A 19,969-nucleotide genomic window follows, 5' to 3' on the forward strand; every position below is an offset into this window, starting at 1 on the left:
CAGTATGATTATCTTCATGTTATCTCCTAAAGTACCAAGTGCTGGCAATGTTATTCCTCGTAAAACATTACTTATGAGCTCTGATAGATGTATACATATTTGTTGTCACAATGCATGGCATTCTGTGCCATGTGTCTATAACCTGAGTACATCTCTAGTAAACTGGACAGCTGCCACAAATACTCCTGGGATTTTCAGCTTAGTTTTATTTAAACTTTTAATGCATTTCCCAGTAGCTAAGAGATACACAAGCCTGGCCTTGGCTCTTTCTCATACCATTGCATATCGCTGCTGGCCCTGGCTGATTGCTATAACAGCGTTGCTCTCATACCGATCGGCCACGCTTCGCCTTTTTCTCACTGGACGGCGTTCAAACATCACGTCGTAAGTGACCAGGTAGCCATCATTGTACATGTATATCTTGTGGTCATTGGGGTTGTAGCTCACACTTTGTGGTGTGTCTGCTAGCTTTTCCACAGTGATGTCCAATTCCTTTTCTTCACCTGTACTGGTGTCAAATGAATAAAATATTTTCTCAACATGTGCACTCACTCGCTTGAGAGCATACAGGACCCCGCAGATCATGAAGGTATTTGTTGCATTTGGCCTGAATAGTGACGTGTCCCATTTCTCAAGTATATCCAGAGTTTCAGGGTCAAGCTTTCCAACTGTTATTTTTCCTTTTCTGGGTTCTGTGGCATAAGCTACCCACAGACCATTCTCATCACCAGAAAAATCAAAGTCCTGCCAATTGACCCCACTATAGGAGAACCAGTTGTTGAAAGCGGCACCTTCTACTGCCTTGCGCTTGAGGTTGTGGGTGACGACATCCAGCTTGCACAGGTTCCTGGTGTTATAGCAGTTGTAATAGAGGCTGCCATTGTATAAGATGATTCCACTTCCTTGTCCACAGTTGGCATAGTTCCAGGTGAGGCCAACATATTCGGACAGGCTTTTCTCTATTTGGTTTTTGTACAATAGCATATCTGTATATGAATTATAGAGGCGGTAAGTCTCCATCCGACGTTCATCTGTGTTCAATGGAGCAACCCAGAACATGCCTGGATGTTGGTTTCCAACAGCAAAGTCTTTCCCCCAAGCTCCATGTTTGTAGCTGAAACCTCTCCAGTTCAGTTTCACTATAAATGGCTTGCTTATGTTCACCAGTTTTTTGTTATCACATTTACCTGTGATGGAATAGAAAGGGAAGTGTATTTCTGTTATTATTGCCTGGCAATATTTATGGGTGGTTTTGGTCTTGTTTACTATGATTTTGATAGGCATTGAAGTAGTTACAATATCCCTGGCAATTGTTTCACAGTTCTTTTAAGAAATTATTTAGTCCTATCAACTTTTGACATGAACAAACCATGTTTCCTCTGCATAATGCTTCCAAATCCCTCCACTGAAGTTGAGTATCCTTTACTTTTAATGCATAGGACAAGAAGTGTTCTGTATATGGGGTTTTTTCCCCATCCCCCCCCCCCCCCCGATTTTGGAAAACTTGCATACATATAATGAGATCTTGGAGATTGCACTCATGTTAATGAGGCACATCTCATATGAGCCTCGTTAACATAACTGAAGGATTTTTTTTGTTTTGTTTTTTTCATGTCAGGAGTGACTTGAAAAACTGCAAGTCACTTCTGGTGTGAGAAAATTGGCTGTCTGCAAGGACATTACCCAGGGGACACGTGGATGTTTTTCCATCCTGTGGGAGGCCCTGCATGAGAAGCTGGAGCTGACAGATGGGAGCTCATCCCACTCCCTGGATTTGAACCGCTGACCTTTTGGTCAGTGGTCCTGCCAATACAAGGATTTTAACCCATTGTGCCACTGGGGGCGCCTAGCTAAAGGTAATTTTACATACAATGCTTGTAATAATTTTGTGAAATAAACAAAGTTTGTGTCTGTTGAACCATCAGAAAGCAATGGTGCTATTATTTTAGCCACTCATGCGGACAATTTTGGAGTTTGGAATTCTAGATAAAGGATACCCATCCTAAATAATTTACTATATTCATTATGTATAGTACTTGTAAAAACATCCCTATAGAAATGGAGTTTGCTTACGATATCCTGTACTGAATGCCACCTGTATAGACTGGGAACTGATCCACCCAGAGAAGCCAAAAATGGATCAGGGGTGAATCCAAGACTGAGGAAACCATAAAAATTCACATTCCGCCCACCCTCCACCCCCATGTATACACTGAAGATAGTAAGAATTGTCAATTAAAGGTGAGAAGAAAAACATTAAGTTTGTCATACATCAAAGCATAAATGGACTGTGACATCAGCTCACCACCAGTCCTGCTTACCAAACTCAGGAGGCACAAGTCCAGCTGAAGGCAGTCCAAAATTGGGGTTCCCAGCAGCTTCTTCACATTCAGCCAATTGTTTCCGAACTGAAGCAAGTTCCCTACGTGTCGATAACACTCCATTCTGATCAAAGGTTTCTAGTGTCCACACCATACTGGAGACATTGTTGACCTAAAACATAGAGGCACATATGTGATGAAATAGCCACAACCCCAGACAACTTTTCATTACAGTTGTGTTATCTGTGGGTCAATAGTTTATAATTTGGTGCCTCCCTGAATCTAAATGGATGGACTTAAAATCGAAAGTCTGGACAAAAGAAGTTAATGCAATAGAGGTGGTTTTGAGAAATGCCTCAAGAGTTCTGTCAAAGTTCATAAATGTTTCCTTTGCTGGAAAGTTCAGCTGGTGGATCCCAATAAAAGAATCTTTCTTAAGCTTTCCTATTGGTTGAAGTATGTGTGAAAATCACACCTTGGCCATTTCTGTTCCTCTGATTCTTACTAGGTCCTCTCAAACTAGAAAATAAAAGCCAAGAAAAAACAGATTTTCCATTTCTGGATGCCCCTTTTTAGAGATAATCCATTAAAATAAGACACTTGTTTTCTACTACTCAGACCTGCTCCAAAAGAGATTTTTTAAAACAGGAAGTGGATTTCTAGTCCCATGTAGTGCTGTTTTTGGAGGCTGGTGAGGCTTGTATTAGATTTACGAAGCTATAAAGTACCCCAGCCCCTGCAATTTGTCCTCACCTGGAATACAGTCTATGTACAAGATCACACTATACATGATATTTACATTCCCTGATCTGTGGGAAAAGAAATACAGAAAGCATTGTAAAGTGAACTGAAGCTGGGGATCCAGGACCCTTCTACGCAATGAAATCATAGTGCTGTGATCCTACTGTAAACATTATGGCTGCATTTTTGCAATCCTGGGATCTGAAGTTTGATAAGAGGCATCAGAAGAGCTCTCTGACTGAGAAGTCTAAATGCACCTTTCTAAACTTCATGTCTCAGGATTTCATAGGTTGTTGCCAGAACTGTCATTTGGAATGTGGTTAGTGATGAACTCCTTTGAGGAGACCATATATCACCTCTGAAGGTTGTTATGTATGTATGTATGTATGTATGTATGTATGTATGTATTCATTCCATTCATTCATTTTATGCATATCATGCCCTTCCTCATAACTGCTGAGGCTGCCTATCTCCTTTAACCCCAGGTGACACTCCTAGAAAAGAAAGTGCCTTGGCTTACAAGTGCAACACATTCTGCTTTCTATTTAGTATGTATCTTGGCTATTTAAGATCATGAAGTCCTCTACACATTGTTGTACTGCACATCCCAGTAGACCAAGCAAGTATAGTTGATAGTAAAGGCTATTGGAAGCTTTTTGTGTGTGCGTGTCAGGAGCGACTTGAAAAACTGCAAGTCACTTTTGGTGTGAGAGAATTGGCTGTCTTCAAGGACATTGTCCAGGGGATGCCTGGTTCTTTTACCATCCTGTGGGAGGCTTCTCTCATGTCGCCACTTGAGGAGCAAGAGCTGAGATAGGAGCTTACCCCACTCTCCCTGGATTCGAAATTCTTGCCGGTACAAGAATTTAACCCATTGTGCCACCGGGAGCTCCATTACTGGAAGCTGAAGTCCAACACTGCCCAAAGACCCTCATTCCCCCACTTTCTTTTTAGCATACACCAACTCTTTCCCACTAGACAAGTACAACCAGTTATGGCTTTTTCTACGGATATCTTGTACTATTTACCTTGGATATTGTTTATAACAAAATGCAGTATTACAGCAGCCCATTCACCATGGCTAGGCATTACATGCCCCATTCCATGGAGAAGTTTATAAATGTGAAACTTCATTTTCCCTCCTGCTAATCTTGATTATTCAACTTTACTCACAACTTTAACTTGAGTACTGACCCACGGTTAGTTGTGTGCTGTATGCAAACAATCCGTGTGCTTGCAAATATTTTAAGCACCATGAATACAATCTTACTTAATTTAATGAAGTTGGATTGTACTCCAAGGTGCCCAAAGTGCTGGGGTGAAGTACAAACGTCAATTTCCAGACTTTTCCAGTAATTTGAGTCACTTAAATTGCAAATACATGCTTTTCTCTTTGAGTCCAGTGCTGGCTGGACACCCAAAGAGCATCCATCCTAAAAGGGCATGGGCAGGAATCGTGTGGCCTTCCGCATGTTGTTGATCCCAGCTTGATCAGCAACTTGAACTTGAAGATTTAAAGTACAATGTCTGAAGGGCCATATTTTATCCCCCAGAGATACAGGGATTTGGCACAAAATGTGAAATAGTCATCTTTTCACACTATAACCTGCAATTAGAGGGTTCTGGAAGTTGTTGCCTAGTTCCCTCCCATCATTTCCTAGCTCCAATGCAGTGCAATATTTTGTTGATTGTCCTGATTAGTGATCAAAATACAGCCAACAGTCATACTGCCATCCTCAATTTTTAAAATTTTACCTGGTTGAGTAAGTCTTCTACCCCATTTTCGGTTCCATTTAGGCGATCGGTTAAATCTTCAATCAATTTCTGCAGATTGTTTATGTCTTTCACAACTCTCTGGTAATCACTGTCATCCTTGATGCCATTGGTCTCCATCTCTATTATAGTGTCGGTTAAGTTTTTCAATTTGTCAGTATATTCTGTTATATTATTTTTTATTACTGTAATCTAGAGAAATGTAAAATTATAATTAAAGTCAATATATTGAGGCTTTTTTACATCCTATTCACACAATGTAGTCATAATCATCATTGTTCATACAGTAGCCCTTTTTGTTAGAATGCCTGTAGTTGGTTTTTTTTTTATTGATTTCAGATGAGAATTTCTACACTAAGCATTTTGCATTCACTTCGTTTTTATGTGGAGTCCCATAACCTCATGAAATGATTGTCATCCTGTGTTCAATTTGCATTTTCTCACACTGCAGAAACCTCAGTCTTGTGGTACAACTTGTTTCGGTTTTTAGTGGTTTTCTATTAATCCATCTCTCTAGAAACATTTTTCTACATGACTAAGCAAACTTTTCTCAGTTTAATTGGCACACATTCATTATTATCTTTTAAATAGATGTCATCTTATCACATCAAATTATATTGAGTCAAAAACAAACAGCGAATGATTCTAAGAAGTGCACAACTGCAAAGTAAATCAGTAAAGAAGATGTAAATAATTTAGTTACACTGAATGCAATTGTGCTCTATGGGAACCATAACTAGCTAGTTACAGAAGAAAGACTGCTTCTGTTTAACACACTGGAAACATGGAAGCACTCTATATTTTGATATACCACTACTGAATGCTAGTGTGTGTTAAAGCAGATGCAGTGGTTCTCAACTTGTGGGTCCCCAGGTGTTTTGGCCTACAACTCCAAGAAATTTCAGCCAGTTTACCAGCTGTTAGGTTTTCTGGGAGTTGAAGGCCAAAACATCTGGAGACCCAGAGGTTGAGAGCCAATAAAACAGAGGGTCAAATAAGGGAGAGCTGGGTCTGTGTCTCAGCCAGAAAGCTCTATAGATCCTTCTAAAAGAGATGTGGTTTTTATATAAGTTAACTCCCAGACTAGTGTTATTAATACCAAGTTGGAAGGTGATAAATAAGATAGAACAGCAAAATACATGTGGCCTTTATTAGCCTCCTATCTGCAAAGTGCAATTAAGTATCAGTGTTATATACTTTCATACCCTCTAATTTTTCACAGATGAAACCTGGAGCACATTTGGCTGGACAACATCAGAATATGGTCTAGACGCCATATGCTATTTATAAAAAAAATCTCACAGCTGAAAGGAGATATCTTCAGTAAACTGTCATCTACTAAGTCTTTGTGTTTTTTCTTTGATGTGATCGTTGGCTCCTCCATTTTTCACCCAGTTGAAGTAGACCTTCCATCTATTTGTAATGATCTTTTCTTTGTCCATTCTTGGTGTTTGTTTGGTCATAATTCCCGTAATGTCTAATAGCACTTGGTCGTACATATAATCATTCCAATTAGTTAACGTCCATTTCGATTTGTCTTTCCATCCTCTGGCAATCACTGCATGGGCTGCTCTTATTGTTACCTTAAATAACTCCTGACAATTAATTATTATACTCGGATGATCCAACACTCCCCAAAGTAGCAAATCATTATTAATTTGAATTCTTATCTGGAATATCTCCTGAATTTTTACTTGTATGACTTGCCAGAATTTTTTTATTTCAGAACACTCCCACCACATGTGTGAATAAGTACCTTTTTCTTTATTACAATGCCAACACTTCGAATTCTTTCCTTTTAACATATAAGCCAATTGTTCAGGAGTTCTATACCATCTTAATATCATCTTTTTTTCTAATTCATTATATTTTTCTATTTTTATTTTATTCATGTTCCTAATTATTTCTTCTATTTTTCTTGTCTGTAATGGTTTAACTCCATTCCATTTATTACTTATTGCTCTAATCATAAACTCTTTATCTTCTACCATTAAATTATATATTTTTGCCACTGTTCCTTTACTTGTCTTTTCTCTTGCATTTAGCAATTTATCTACCTTTAGTTCTTCAGTGGGTTTTGCACCCTCTTTTTTTACTTTTTCCCAAATCCCTTTTAATTTTAACCAATTTTCTTCCCCCCCCCCCCTTTTCCAAAAACTCTGGCCAATTAATTATCTCTCCATCTTGTTTCCACATATCTTGTACCCTCCTTAATTCCTTTTCTTCTAAGTTATTTGCTAACCTTTCGGGGAGTCCCATGCTCTTAATAGGGGTCTTTCCTGATATTTTATATGCCCATAGTTTTTGCCATTTTTGCCAACAGTCATATGCTATCTTTCTCGGCCCTGTTAGATTTTCCTTTATTTTGTTAATGTCTCTGGTGTATAACCCGTATTTTCCCCATCCTGGATTTATTTCATTCTCTACTTTTATCCATTTATCTTCTCCCTTTAAACTTATTTCTAGTAGTGCTCTTAATTGGAAAGCCTCATAATAACATTGTAGATTTGGAAACCCCCATCCAAGAATTCTCTTTGGGGTATATTGAATATTTTTCATTATTCTGTTCTGTCATCTACAAAGTAAGATATATGAGCACCTAGGAGAGATCTTGGCTGATAACTCCCTTCTCCCAACATTTCTAGACCGTTCCAAGGCTGTGAAAAGCAATTTAGCCTAAGGATTTGCTCCATACCTTACTTATGTCATTTTTAAGACGGTCGGTCAGGTTTTCATAGGCATCCTCTAGGATATCAATCATGTGTGAAGGGAAGAGCTCTTCAGGTATCTCTAAACTGCAAAGACATTCATTACCTTCTCCATCCCTTGGTGCTACATCTGAATTATAAAAGATGATGTGATCCGCAGTGACCTAGGATGTCAGAAATAGAAATGCAGACACAGTGTTGAGACACTAAGGGGCTTTCCTTGAGTTGGAATAGTGACCAACTCTCTTTCTCTAAGACAACACACATACACATAGATATTTCAGTAAATGACCAGCATATCTAAGGACGCTTTCACACAGCTCTACATCCCAGAATATTAAGGCAGAAAATCCCACAATATCTGCTTTGAACTGGGTTATCTAAGTCCACACTCAGATAATGAGGAAGGGCCCTAAGACAACACATTCCCACTATTTAGCTGTGGTCTAAGCTTGGTCCAAACATTGTGCTTGGTCCAAAATTCTTCTGCTAATGTATCTAAGATATCTATATGAATAATACTTCAACACTACTTTAGAGGTTATGGTGTCACCCTACAGATTCCTGGGATGTGTAGTTTGGATAGGTGTACTGTCAATCTCAGTAGTAAAGAGCTCTAAGGTGTTGCAAGATCATTTTGCACAATGATATTCCATACTAACACAGCTGAATCATATCTGCAATACTACAATAATACATACATTGGGGTAGGCAGCCTAGTTATTTATACATGTTTCCCTATATAGATCATGGAGACCAATTTTCAGTGAAGCATCTGTATTCACATAGAAGGGGAAACCAGGAGGCATGACTACAACTTGCTTTTCATTTAATATGGCCACATTTTTTCAAACAAAAACAAAACAGTAACTGGGAACTTCCAGGACCTCATCATATGGAAGTTTTCCTCAGTTTCTACCCAGTTCTACCCATTTCAAAGACGGATTCCCACAGACTCTCTGTAGAAATGGCAGGATTTCAAAGATGGGTAGAAATCGACTCCAATCCTTCCCCTGTTCATAGAAACGCTTAAAAGTTGGTATTTTTCCATGTGATGGGAAGTGGTGGATTTGTGATGCTTCAGTGTGGGCATTCATGTGGGTGCTCTGCTAATGCTCCTTCTATTTCCATTAGTGGTTTAAAGACAGTGTGGGTCCCATTGAATGAAGTGCTTTAAAAGTGTGCCTATCTCCTTTAGTGTAGGGGCTTATGGAGAACAATCCCATGGAAAGTGGTGTTTCAAAAACAGAAAGGATGCCTGTCTCCTTTAGTGTAGGGGCTTAAGGGGAATGATCCCATGGAAAATGTGGCTTGAAAAAAAAGGAAATGATGCCTGTCTTCTTTAGGGTAGGGGATTAAAGAGGAACAAACCCATGGAAAGTTGGGTTCCAAAAAAGGAAAGGATACCTGTCTCTTTCAGTGTAGGGGCTTAAGAGGAACTATGCCATATTATCTGAGTGTGGACTCAAATAACCCAGTTCAAAGCAGATATTATGGGATTTTCTACCCTTGATATTCTGGGATATAGGGCTCTGTGGAAGGGCCCTCAGATTCCAGGTGAGGCTTAGCTCACTTCTGCCAACAATCAACTTACCCTCTCTGGGTAAATTACTTACCAAGGAGGTCACAGTGAGACACAGGAGCAGCCAAAACATGGTATTAGTTTCTAGGAGTTTGTTAAGCCAAGTCCGGGGAGTTTTTAGAACCCTCTTTATAACAAGATAGTCAACTAGAGGAAGGAGCAGCATGATCCAGAGAGGAATTTTCCTTGGGATACAGAACAGGATGTTATGAACTTTCCAAAATTAGTTTTCTTTGTACAGTTTATGTGCCCATTTGAAGAGGTGTTTATATCTGATGTTTTATCTTATTTTATTGATGAGATAAAATAAGATGATGTGCAAGTGGGCTATAAGAAGTCTTCCTGTACTTTGGGCTGCCTCTGCCTAAAGCATATTTTAAGTTAATTTTTCAACGAGAAAGTATGTGGGATGATTTTCTTTTTCTGGGTTCTACCTGATCCTTCCTTGGGTTGCCAGACCCTAAAACAGAACCCATAGGGTAGAAAAGTAAAGGAAGCAAACTGAATGAAAGAAAGAAAACTACATCATATCAGTGATGTTCTTTGTGGTTCTAGGTAAAGTAAAGGTTCTCCCCTGACATTAAGTCCAGTCGTGTCTGACTCTGGGGCTCATCTCCATTTCTAAGCCGAAGAGCCAGCGTTGTCCGTAGACACCTCCAAGGTCATGTGGCCAGCATGACTGCATGGAGCACCGTTACCTTCCCACCGAAGTGGTACCTATTGATTTACTCACATTTGCATGTTTTTGAACTGCTAGGTTGACAGAAGCTGGGGCTGACAGCGGAAGCTCATGTTGCTCCCCAGATTTGAACCTGCAATCTTTCAGTCAACAAGTTTAGCAGCTCAGCAGCTTAACCCCACTGCGCCATTGGGAGCTCCTGGTGGTTCTATTTGCCACTTATTATTCAGGGTGGTCTTAATATTAGCTATGGAGAAGTAGAATTGACTTGGGTGGGGCAGGCTCAACCTACAACTCCTCCATAGGCTTCACAATATCAGGGATGTGACAATGCTCCCTGATGCCACAATGTTCCTGTCCAAAATGATTGGACAAGAACAGAAACTGGTTTCACCCCACAATGGGTCAGTGGAGGCTGAGGAAGACACATGGACCTCCAAAAATCTTGATAAGGTGGTGAGCCACATTCTGACAATTCATGGTCTGAATTAGCCCTCTGGACCATCAGTTTCCCTAAACTGTATTATTCAAGGCTCCATCCATTTAAGTGTGTACAATTTAAATATAATTCAAGGAAGCTATTGATCTCTCCTACCATTTTGTCTTCTAAGAAATCAAGAATAACACTAGCCAATACACATTTTGGTGCCTTAAATGTTAGATCTGTTTCTGGGTATATTTGACCTGCTGATCCCAAAAATGGCACCTGTTTTTCTCTATCAGCTCTAGTTTTTTGAGACACAGAACATATGACATATACCAGTCTTCATCTGCTTGCCCATAGAAAATGATAAGTGTATGTAAGAAACTAGAGTGGATGCAGTCTATTCAACACAATTGTCTGAATCAGCACCCCAAATAAAAATCAAGACACCAAGATTTTTTTTTTGTTGGGCTGTTTAATAGTAGTAGGTGCCAGAATATCTTTTCCATTTTAATTGCAGCATATAAATTGTGTTGTTTTTTTTTAAAAAAAAAAAAATAGGAAAACCATAAGTTTACCTCTTTCCTTCCATAGTAGTGTGTCAATTTCTCTGCTGATACTATCACATGCTATAATTTGAACTAGGGTATGGAGGTCTGTGCACCCAATTAGGGATATCCCACCAATTATGGCACCAATAAAGGAGCACCATAGCCACCTAATATAGGAATATTCCACCAAGTGCCACCAGTTGTAAAGGAATCAGCCCACCAATGATCCCACACAACGGACGACTGAGGGGAGTAACTGCCTCAGACACACTCCCACACAAGATGGAAGACAAAAGGCAGATAACAAGACTTGGCCCTAGGCAAGGCCATGAGGGAAATCATTGCACACATGCACCCTCACTCCACAGTAAGCCAGTCAGTGGAAAAACCTCCACTATATATATTTATTCTGCCTTTGCCCCTTTCAAGTATTTATTAAAGATTATTTTCGCTGCCACCTTTTTATTTCATTGGCCACCTCCTTTACTGAAATGTTCAACAGCCACACAGAGCCTTCAGTTGGATTAAAACAGGAAAATGCTATTTATTTAGAACAGTCAATAAGCTTAATGGTTGCAGTAACTTGACAGGCTTTCGTCAATACAGCGGAATGGTACTTATATTCTTGCGTTCCTTTTAACAAAGTTCCACAACTAGAAATTCAAACAGGAAACCTTTAAACCCTTTTGAATTCTCCCTTCCTTCCTTCAGAGCACTCTAAACACTTTAGAGGCCTAATAACTATTATTCCTCAAAGAGGTTTCTTTCCTGTTACAAAGAACAGTTCCCAAATCTCTTCCTTCCTTCTCTTAAGTCTCCTAGTTCCTTCTTTTTCACCATCATTTCCCTAACTTCTTCCATCCCCATCTCCTGACTGATCTTAAAATGACTGTGGTCTTCTTTCTTTGGTTCTGGCTACACCCACCTCCAGCTACTAATCTTTTTCCTTCCAATTCCATCAGCCAATCAGGCTGCACTCCTGCCTTAGAGACTGCCTAGTGGCTGCCTAATTGCTCCACCCCTCAGCTCTTCCTTAGCTTCAGTAAGTGGTGGCCTGGCTTCCGCCTTTTAGACCAACCATTTTACACACAAACCCTTCAGAGTAGGACAATCCGTTACATAGGGCCTCATCACACTTGAGCATTTATCCACTTTAATCCACTCCCTCCTACAGAATTCTGGAGTTTGTAGTTTAGGGAGGGGGCCTTTAAATTGCTCATCCAGAGAAGCCCTGCACCTCTCTAAACTACAAACCCAGAATTCTGCAGGAGGCAGTCACAGCATTTAAAGTGTATAAAAGTAGATTAATACTCAAGTGTGATGAGGGTCCCTAATCACTTTTATCTATTCTAGCTGGTGCATTAGCTGACTTCTACCTCTTCATTAACATGAGGTTCAGCATAAATAATAGATCTATAACCAGTTTCCAGTCTTATGAGTACACTTACTCCTCTATGAATCCTGTCACTGTCAGGTCTCTGCCGTTATTCCAGCAGAGGTGAACCAAACAAACTCCCAGATTGTGTTAAACAATTTAATTAAAGCAGCACCTACTGTCTGACTGTTTAATAGTCCAAAATATAAAACATAAAGATAGCGCTCAGTCACAGAATATAAAACAAAAACCGACAGCAAACATTTGCAGGTTCAAGATAATACCATCATCAAAAGATCCAGTCCAGTGGCCAAACACTGAGAGTTCAATGAGCAAAGTCCAGGGATCAAAAGTCTATACCATAGTCAAAAGCCAATCCAGAGATTCAAGGTTCCAAGAATACAGGAGACAGGCCAGGATACCGAAAATCCACAAACCTGGGGGAAAATCAGCAGCATCTACCACCAAAATAAGAAATACTTTTCTCCCAAAGATCAGTCCCAAGGCTAGCACATTATATCCAGAAACACCCAGCTGCAACCTATCTCTTGCATACCTCCACCCTTAATTGCTTTCTACATGAACTCTAACTTACAGCTTACTGAATCCTTTAGAACTTAGATTTACATTAACCCTTCCATCACCAACTGCTAGGCCTACCACCAACAACCACCTCAACTGCAGAACATGATACATGGCTTATCCTAAGAGATGAGAAATTTCATCAAATTGGCAAAATTGCCTGTCCTGTGACACTTGGACCTCTCTTCAGGCACAGAGCTTGCTGGAACCCATCACATGATGTCGGTATACTTTTGGTGGGGTTCCGTGCCTCAAGTGAGGTCCAAGTGGCGCAGGAGGCAGCGGCAGCAACACAGGAAGCTTCCGTAGACAACAACAGGGGGAAGCCAGGTAACAATGCTCCCCCCATGGGATAAGGTGAGGAGCGATATGGATGATATGCCAGACCCCACTGGATTTGCACAATGCATGGTGAAACCCCCCATTATCACCTGGGTTGGGGGCTTCAATGTTATGAGGCCCTAGCACAAAGATCTAGAATTCTGGTGGATGTAGGGAAGTTCAGTTTCAAGTGTTAACATTAGATTAATTGCTACTGTGTGTTTTGAATACAAAATATAAACATGAAGTCTTGCTCTGGTCTTTGTCTCCTCACTTTACACAATGCACAAACAGTTGAAAATCACCCTTGCACACTATTTGCATTAACCAGACATTAACCAGGCCTTTAAACCTGCATACAGTCAAATTTTAAAACATTGCATTGTAGTGACTTTAAGAGTATTTTCTGTATGGCCCCACACAGTTGTGTAAAATCTATGTTGAACTGGATAATATGGCAGTGTGGACTCAAATAATCCAGTTCAAAGCAGATAATGTGGATTATCTGCCTTGATATTTTGGGTTATATGACTGTGTGAAAGGGCCCTATGATGATTCAAATGTGTTTTCAGGTTATTAAAATGCCCCATGCCCACAGGAGGGTTTGTGAAATCACAGTCTATTGATTTCATAAAAACTCACAGCCAGAAAGATACATGTTGATTTGAGATGAAACATTTGTTCTGAGTAGCCATCAGTCATCCTTTGCTTTGTTTTTCTTTTATTAGCAATAAATGCAATATATTTGTCACAAAAATACTGCTACTATAATTTCCATTTTTAATTGTTTGTTTTGGTTTTCAAAACTAAGCAATGGCAATACTGAAGGAAAACAGATGTTGTTAATATTGTCACATAACAGTTTGTTGTTGTTTATTCATTCAGTCGCTTCTGGCTCTTTGTGACCTCATGGACCAGCCCACACCAGAGCGCCACCCCCAGCTCCTTCAGAGTCAAGCCAGTCACTTCAAAGATACCATCCATCCATCTTGCCCTTGGTCGGCCCCTCTTCCTTTTTCCTTCCATTTCCCCCAGCATCATTGTCTTCTCCAAGCTTTCCTGTCTTCTCATTCATCTTTGCCTCCAATATCCTTCCCTCCAATGAGCAGTCGGGCTTTATTTCCTGAACAATGTTGAACCTAAAAACAAATAGATTTGAGAAGCTGAGGAAAATGTTTCTCTTGGTATCTGCTGGGGTTTGATACAAGAATGCTCTGTTGATACAAAAATCTGTGGATGCTCAGGTCCCATTATATACAATAGTGTAGTAAAATGGTATCCTTTATATAAAATGGCAAAATCAAGGTTTGCTTTTTGAATTCTTTTTAAACAATGTTTTCAAGCTATGAACGGTTGACTCCATCCACAGAATCATGAATACAGAGGGTGGAGTATCATTAGAATAGATGTCTTTTCCTGACAGTTGGAACTCAAGCTGATTTAATAATAATAATAATAATAATAATAATATATTTTATTTATATTCCGCTCTATCTCCCCAAGGGGACTCAAAGATACAAAAAGTCAATATTAACATATAATGGTTAATGTGAATAAAACAGAAATCTGGACTTCCAGGTTCAAAATTGACCCCAGGAAAATATACAGACTGAGAACAAATCCCATCAGCACGGGTTGTATCCCAGGGGCAACCTCTGTTTTGTCTGGATTCAGCTTCAATTTGCTTGGCTTTATCCAGTCCCTGTTGATGCCAAATGTTGATATAGAACTGAAATCATTTCCCTTGGAGTTAGATGGAAACATGAAATAGAGCTGGCGTTCATCAACACACTTGTGGCAGTGAACTCCAAACTACTAGATTTTTACAGAGTACATAACTTTAAAGCAAGCAAGTTTCCCAAACATGGTGCACCATCTTCTGGTTCTTTTTGCTGTTCGACTGAAGTACTCTTAGCAGGGTAGGAGAGAGGGTGGGAATGTATGCCTTGCTCCATCAAATAATCCCAACATTATTTATTTAGTTTCTTAGTGTCATCAGTTAACATGGCGCTTTACACAAGAAGTTGACGATGTTCCCTGCACTCGGGCTTGCCATCTAAAAGGACATGAAATACAAGGAAGTTGTCATCAACATATACTTTTAGCTCAGTAATATCGAGGTTATCAGTGGCTTGGGTAGCATTTCTCTCAGTCCATGTACTGAATACATGCTACACATTTTCATTAGTTTTACTATGAAAAAATTATTTCTATCAATAGCAGTTCAAATGTGTGTAGCACTTTTCTTCATTTGCATCCATTTTTGGCCCTGGATGTATCCAAGTGTCACCTCTTTGTATTTCTGCCCTACTGTGGGTCCTGCATTAGGTCTTTCTATCCCCACCTCTTATGACATCTATATCTCTTGGTAGTTTTTCTTGGAAACACTCATCTCCTATCTCTAGGTCTTCAGCTGCTTGACTGACCAGGGTTATAAGGTCCCCTCTTCAATGTATCTGGAAGCATTTCCAGAATCTTATTCATCAACAGGGCCTACTTCAGAAATGATGAAGGAATGTTCTTTTCTCTCCTAGGGAAGCTTTCAGCAGATAGCACACATATTTATCTTCAAAAGAGCTGTGATTGTACTCATCAACACTCCGCACAACTGTTCCAGAAGATTATTTGAAATATTATACCTTGACTTTCACTTGGTTTTACTTCAGTGTGTAAAATATAAAGCACAAGAAACAGCTAGGATCAAATGTGTTAATCTGGTGCTTTCCCTCTTGTTTGCTTCTCATGGAGAAAACTGTTTTTCTCCATCTAGCCATTAATCTGGCAGAAGGGGAACCACAAGTTATTCTGGAGTTCACAGCAAATTGTGGCGTGGCCTCAGTATTTTTGAGATGTGCACAGCTGGATCAGGCTGAACCAGGAGTGATCCTGTATCCACACATCAAAAAGCCCCATAGCTGTGTTGCCACATCTCTGTGTGGTGATGACATGCCTGGGTGCTCTGTTAGGATATTTCCAAAACAGATTTTGCCAACATGGCTCTGAAAGGGAGCTTATATGGTCTAAACCAGTCCTCAAACTAAGGCCCGAGGGCCAGATATGGCCCTCCAAGGTTATTTACCCGACCCTCGCTCAGGGTCAACCTAAGTCTGAAATGACTTGAAAGCACACAAGAACAACAACAACAACAACAACAATCCTAACTCATCAGCCAAAAGCAGGCCCATACTTCCCATTGAAATACTAATAAGTTTATATTTGTTAAAACTGTTCTTCATTTTAATTATTGTATTGTTTTAAAGGGGGGGGGGGGTTGCACTACAAATAAGATATGTGCAGAGTGCATAGGAATTCATTCATGATTTTTTCAGATTATAATCTGGCCCTCCAACAGTTTGAGGAATTTTGACATGGCCCTCTGTTTGGCCTTTCTGAATATTGGCTATGGTTTACCTCTGAACATTGGACTGGATCATTAAAAAGCTGAAACACATCCTAATTCATTCTACCAGCTTGATTGTTTGAAAATGACATCTGTGGACCTGACTGCTCACAGGGCTAGGGGTATACAAGAAAAGTCATATTCCTGCTGTAAAGTGGACAATCTGATGCTCTGAATTGAGGGTATTGCCTCAAAGGCTCTGTGTAATGTATTACCACAGTATGATACCTACCCGGGGGGGGGGGGGTTGCATTTGGTCTTACATAGAACTACAGATGACACCCAACCTATATACAGATGACACCAACTCTACTACTCCTTCACACCTGAAGCCAAAGAAGCTGCCCTAACCCTAAACCATTGTCTGTCATCAGTAATGGACTGGGTGAGAGCAAACAAATTGAAACTTAATCTAGACAAGATCATTCTAATGCACTCTACGTGGGGCTGCCTTTGAAGAATGTTCGAAAACTTCAGCTGGTCCAAAAAGCTGCGGCCAGGTTGCTAACTGGGACTAGCTACATGGAATGGACAACTGCCCTGTTGCAGCAGCTCCACTGGCTGCCAATCTGTTTCCAAGCACAATTCAAAGTGCTGCCTATGACCTTTAAAGCCCTAGATGGTTCAGATCCAGGCTATTTGGCTGACCACATACCCTTGTGAGGAAGCTTGGAAAGCAAAAAAGAAATGATTTTTAGAAATACTTGTAAAGCTAAGCTAAAAAATGCTTGAAAGAGAAAAAAATCTGCTTCAGTGTTCATCTTGGGAGGGGTGGTGGATCATATGGCACATAATTAATAATCATATAGACACAAGCTGATTGGACTTTTAGGCATTCATTTGACTTCCCAGAAGTCATGTGCTTTTAGAGAAATGAAAGTTTAGTAGAAACTCACTACTATGCATGAACACACTCCATACTGAATCAGCTAGTAAGAAAAAACCTGATTTATTTTTTTAAAAAAATTTTAATTAATTTTTATTGGTTTTCATGTTTACAAACATACATCCATACAGGCATATTGATAACAAATTGATTAGTTACCATATAAATCTTTACATTGTTATCCATAACAATAAAATCAATTCTTAAATCTACCACTTCCTGTATTGGTTATCCATTCATTCCGGGAGTGGAGGGGGGGGGGGGGGCGGAAGGGGAGGGAGGGGTGTGTGCAGAGGTTGTATTTGTGGAGAAGGGGGAAGGGAAAGGGGGACTACATACATTCGTCCACTGGACTTCCCAACCTTCCACGAGGTAACTTAGTCTTTTTTGTTTTCCTTAAATTCTTTCTCTTTTAATAGCATTCGTCAACATTCAATTTTTATAACTTTATGTTTTTCCTTTCATTAAGGTAATTTCTAAGTGGTTGCCAATCTACTTTATTCTTTTTGTTCACGTCGTATACCATATTTGATAATGAATCTAGTTCCATGTAATCCCTTATCTTAAGTAGCCAGGCCTCCATGGGGGGCTGGTCCCTTGCTTTCCATTTACTTGCGAACACTGTTCTTGCCGCTGCCGAGAGATGATATAATAACACCTCCTTATTTCTTTCCAGTTCAAAGTCTAGTAAATGAAGAAGGTAGTAGTCTGCCTTTAACCCAAACTTAATCTTTAATATACCCTGAACTTGTAAGTGTATTTCCTTCCAGAAGGTCTTAGCACTTTTGCACTGCCACCAAATATGTAAATATGTTCCCACTTTGGTGCCGCATTTCCAACAAATATTGTTAGCTCCTTTGTAAAACATCGCCAGCCTCTGGGGTATTAAATGCCAGCGTACAAACATCTTATACCAGCTCTCAGTAATGTTTACTGACTTGGCAAATTTTATTTTTACTTTCCAAATTTCTTCCTAGTCTTGCAGCAGGATAGAATGTCCCAGATCCGCTGCCCAAGATATCATATTCTCTTTAATAAGATCCTTTTCCGTCCCCCATTCCAGTATTTTTTGATAAAGAACTTTTATTACTTTCCTCTCTTTCCCCATGATTGTATCCCAAAAGGACTCTGCTGGGGCAAAGCCATTTTTGTTATCCTCTTTGAAGCTATCTGCTACCTGGAGGTAGTGGAACCACGAAAAGTTCTCATCTAAGGTCTTCAGGGTTTCAATTGATTTTAATTTGTACTGTGCCATTTCCTTTTCTAGTAGCATGCTGTAAGGGTACCAGTTACTGCTAGGCAACTCCCTTTTGTGGAAGGCCTCAATAGGAGAGACCCAAAGGGGCATTCTGTTATAGAACCTTGTTTTGTATTTCTCCCAGACCTTCAGCAGCGCTGCTCTAATGATGTGGTTGGAGAAACTTTTTTCCACTCCGGCTTTCCCATGCCATAGATAGGCATGCCATCCCCTTCTAAGCTCAGCTCCCTCCAAATTAAGGAGCTTTTTTTTCTTTAAAGTGGCCCATTCCCTTATCCATGTCAGTGCGCAGGCATCAAAGTACCACTGTAGGTCCGGCAAGCTTAGTCCTCCCCTTTCCCTTGAGTCCACCATTGTTGTGTATTTAATCCTTGCCTTTTTCCCCTGCCAGACAAATTTCAGAATGTCTTTTTTCCATATTTTAAAACAGTGATTTGTTCTGAGAACCGGGATCATCTGAAACAGAAAGTTCATTTTTGGCAGCACATTCATTTTAATCATTGCTACTCTTCCCATTATACTTAAATTTAGATCTTTCCAATTCTCTAATTTCCTGGCAATTTCCTTCCAAGTCTGCTCATAGTTATTTTTAATCAATTGTGTGTTGTTTGCCGTTAGAGGTATTCCCAAATATTTTACTTTATTGGCCACTGTAAAATGTGAAATCTTCTCCAGCTCCAGTTTTTTTGCTTTACAGATATTCTTAGTTAGAAATTTAGTTTTTTGTTGATTTATTTTTAACCCTGCCAGCTTCCCGTATTCCTCTATTATTTCTGTCCAATTTGTAATAGTCTCAGCCGGGTTCTCTATTAGACAAACTATGTCATCAGCGTAAGCTTTTATTTTAAATTCATCTTTTCTGATTTTTATGCCTTTCAGTCTATTGTCTTTCCTTATGTCTTCAAGGAGGATTTCCACCGTCATAATGTACAAAAGGGGGGAGAGGGGGCAACCCTGTCTGGTACCTCTCTCCATTCTGATGTTATCCGAGAGCTGTCCGTTGATTTTTATCCTGGCACTTTGCTTTGTATATATGGCCTTTAGCATGTTGTTAAATTGGAATCCCATGTCTTTTTCCCTGGCTAAGTGGTTCATAAAATCCCAGTTCACCCGGTCAAAGGCCTTCTCGGCATCGAGGAACAAGAGGCCCAATTCTCTTTGATGGTTGTTTTCATGGAGCTCGATTATATTTATTATGGTTCTTAAGTTCTCATTCATTTGTCTTTTAGGTAGGAAGCCGGTTTGGTCATCCTTAATAGTCTCATTCAGATACGTTTTTAGTCTGTTGGCCATTATCTGAGCAAAGATCTTATAGTCAGTGTTTAGTAAGGCAATAGGCCTGTAATTTTTAACATTGTCCTCCTCTGA

The 19,969-nt window shown here is 39.8% G+C and overlaps 1 protein-coding gene across 1 annotated transcript; it reads right to left on the reverse strand.

Moving 5' to 3' along the window:
• Positions 1 to 232: 232 nt before the first annotated feature.
• Positions 233 to 9,383, reverse strand: LOC132761922 (olfactomedin-like). The gene is made up of 5 exons (XM_060754967.2): positions 9,160 to 9,383; positions 7,531 to 7,707; positions 4,818 to 5,027; positions 2,322 to 2,493; positions 233 to 1,187 (listed from the first exon to the last, which is right to left on the reverse strand). Exons 1-5 carry the CDS (start codon positions 9,289 to 9,291, stop codon positions 271 to 273), a joined length of 1,608 nt encoding a protein of 535 aa, XP_060610950.2. The 5' UTR covers positions 9,292 to 9,383; the 3' UTR covers positions 233 to 270.
• Between the last annotated feature and the right edge of the window lie 10,586 nt (positions 9,384 to 19,969).

The sequence above is a fragment of the Anolis sagrei genome, chromosome 1 (genome assembly GCF_037176765.1).
Source record: "Anolis sagrei isolate rAnoSag1 chromosome 1, rAnoSag1.mat, whole genome shotgun sequence".
NCBI classification, from domain to species: domain Eukaryota; kingdom Metazoa; phylum Chordata; class Lepidosauria; order Squamata; family Dactyloidae; genus Anolis; species Anolis sagrei.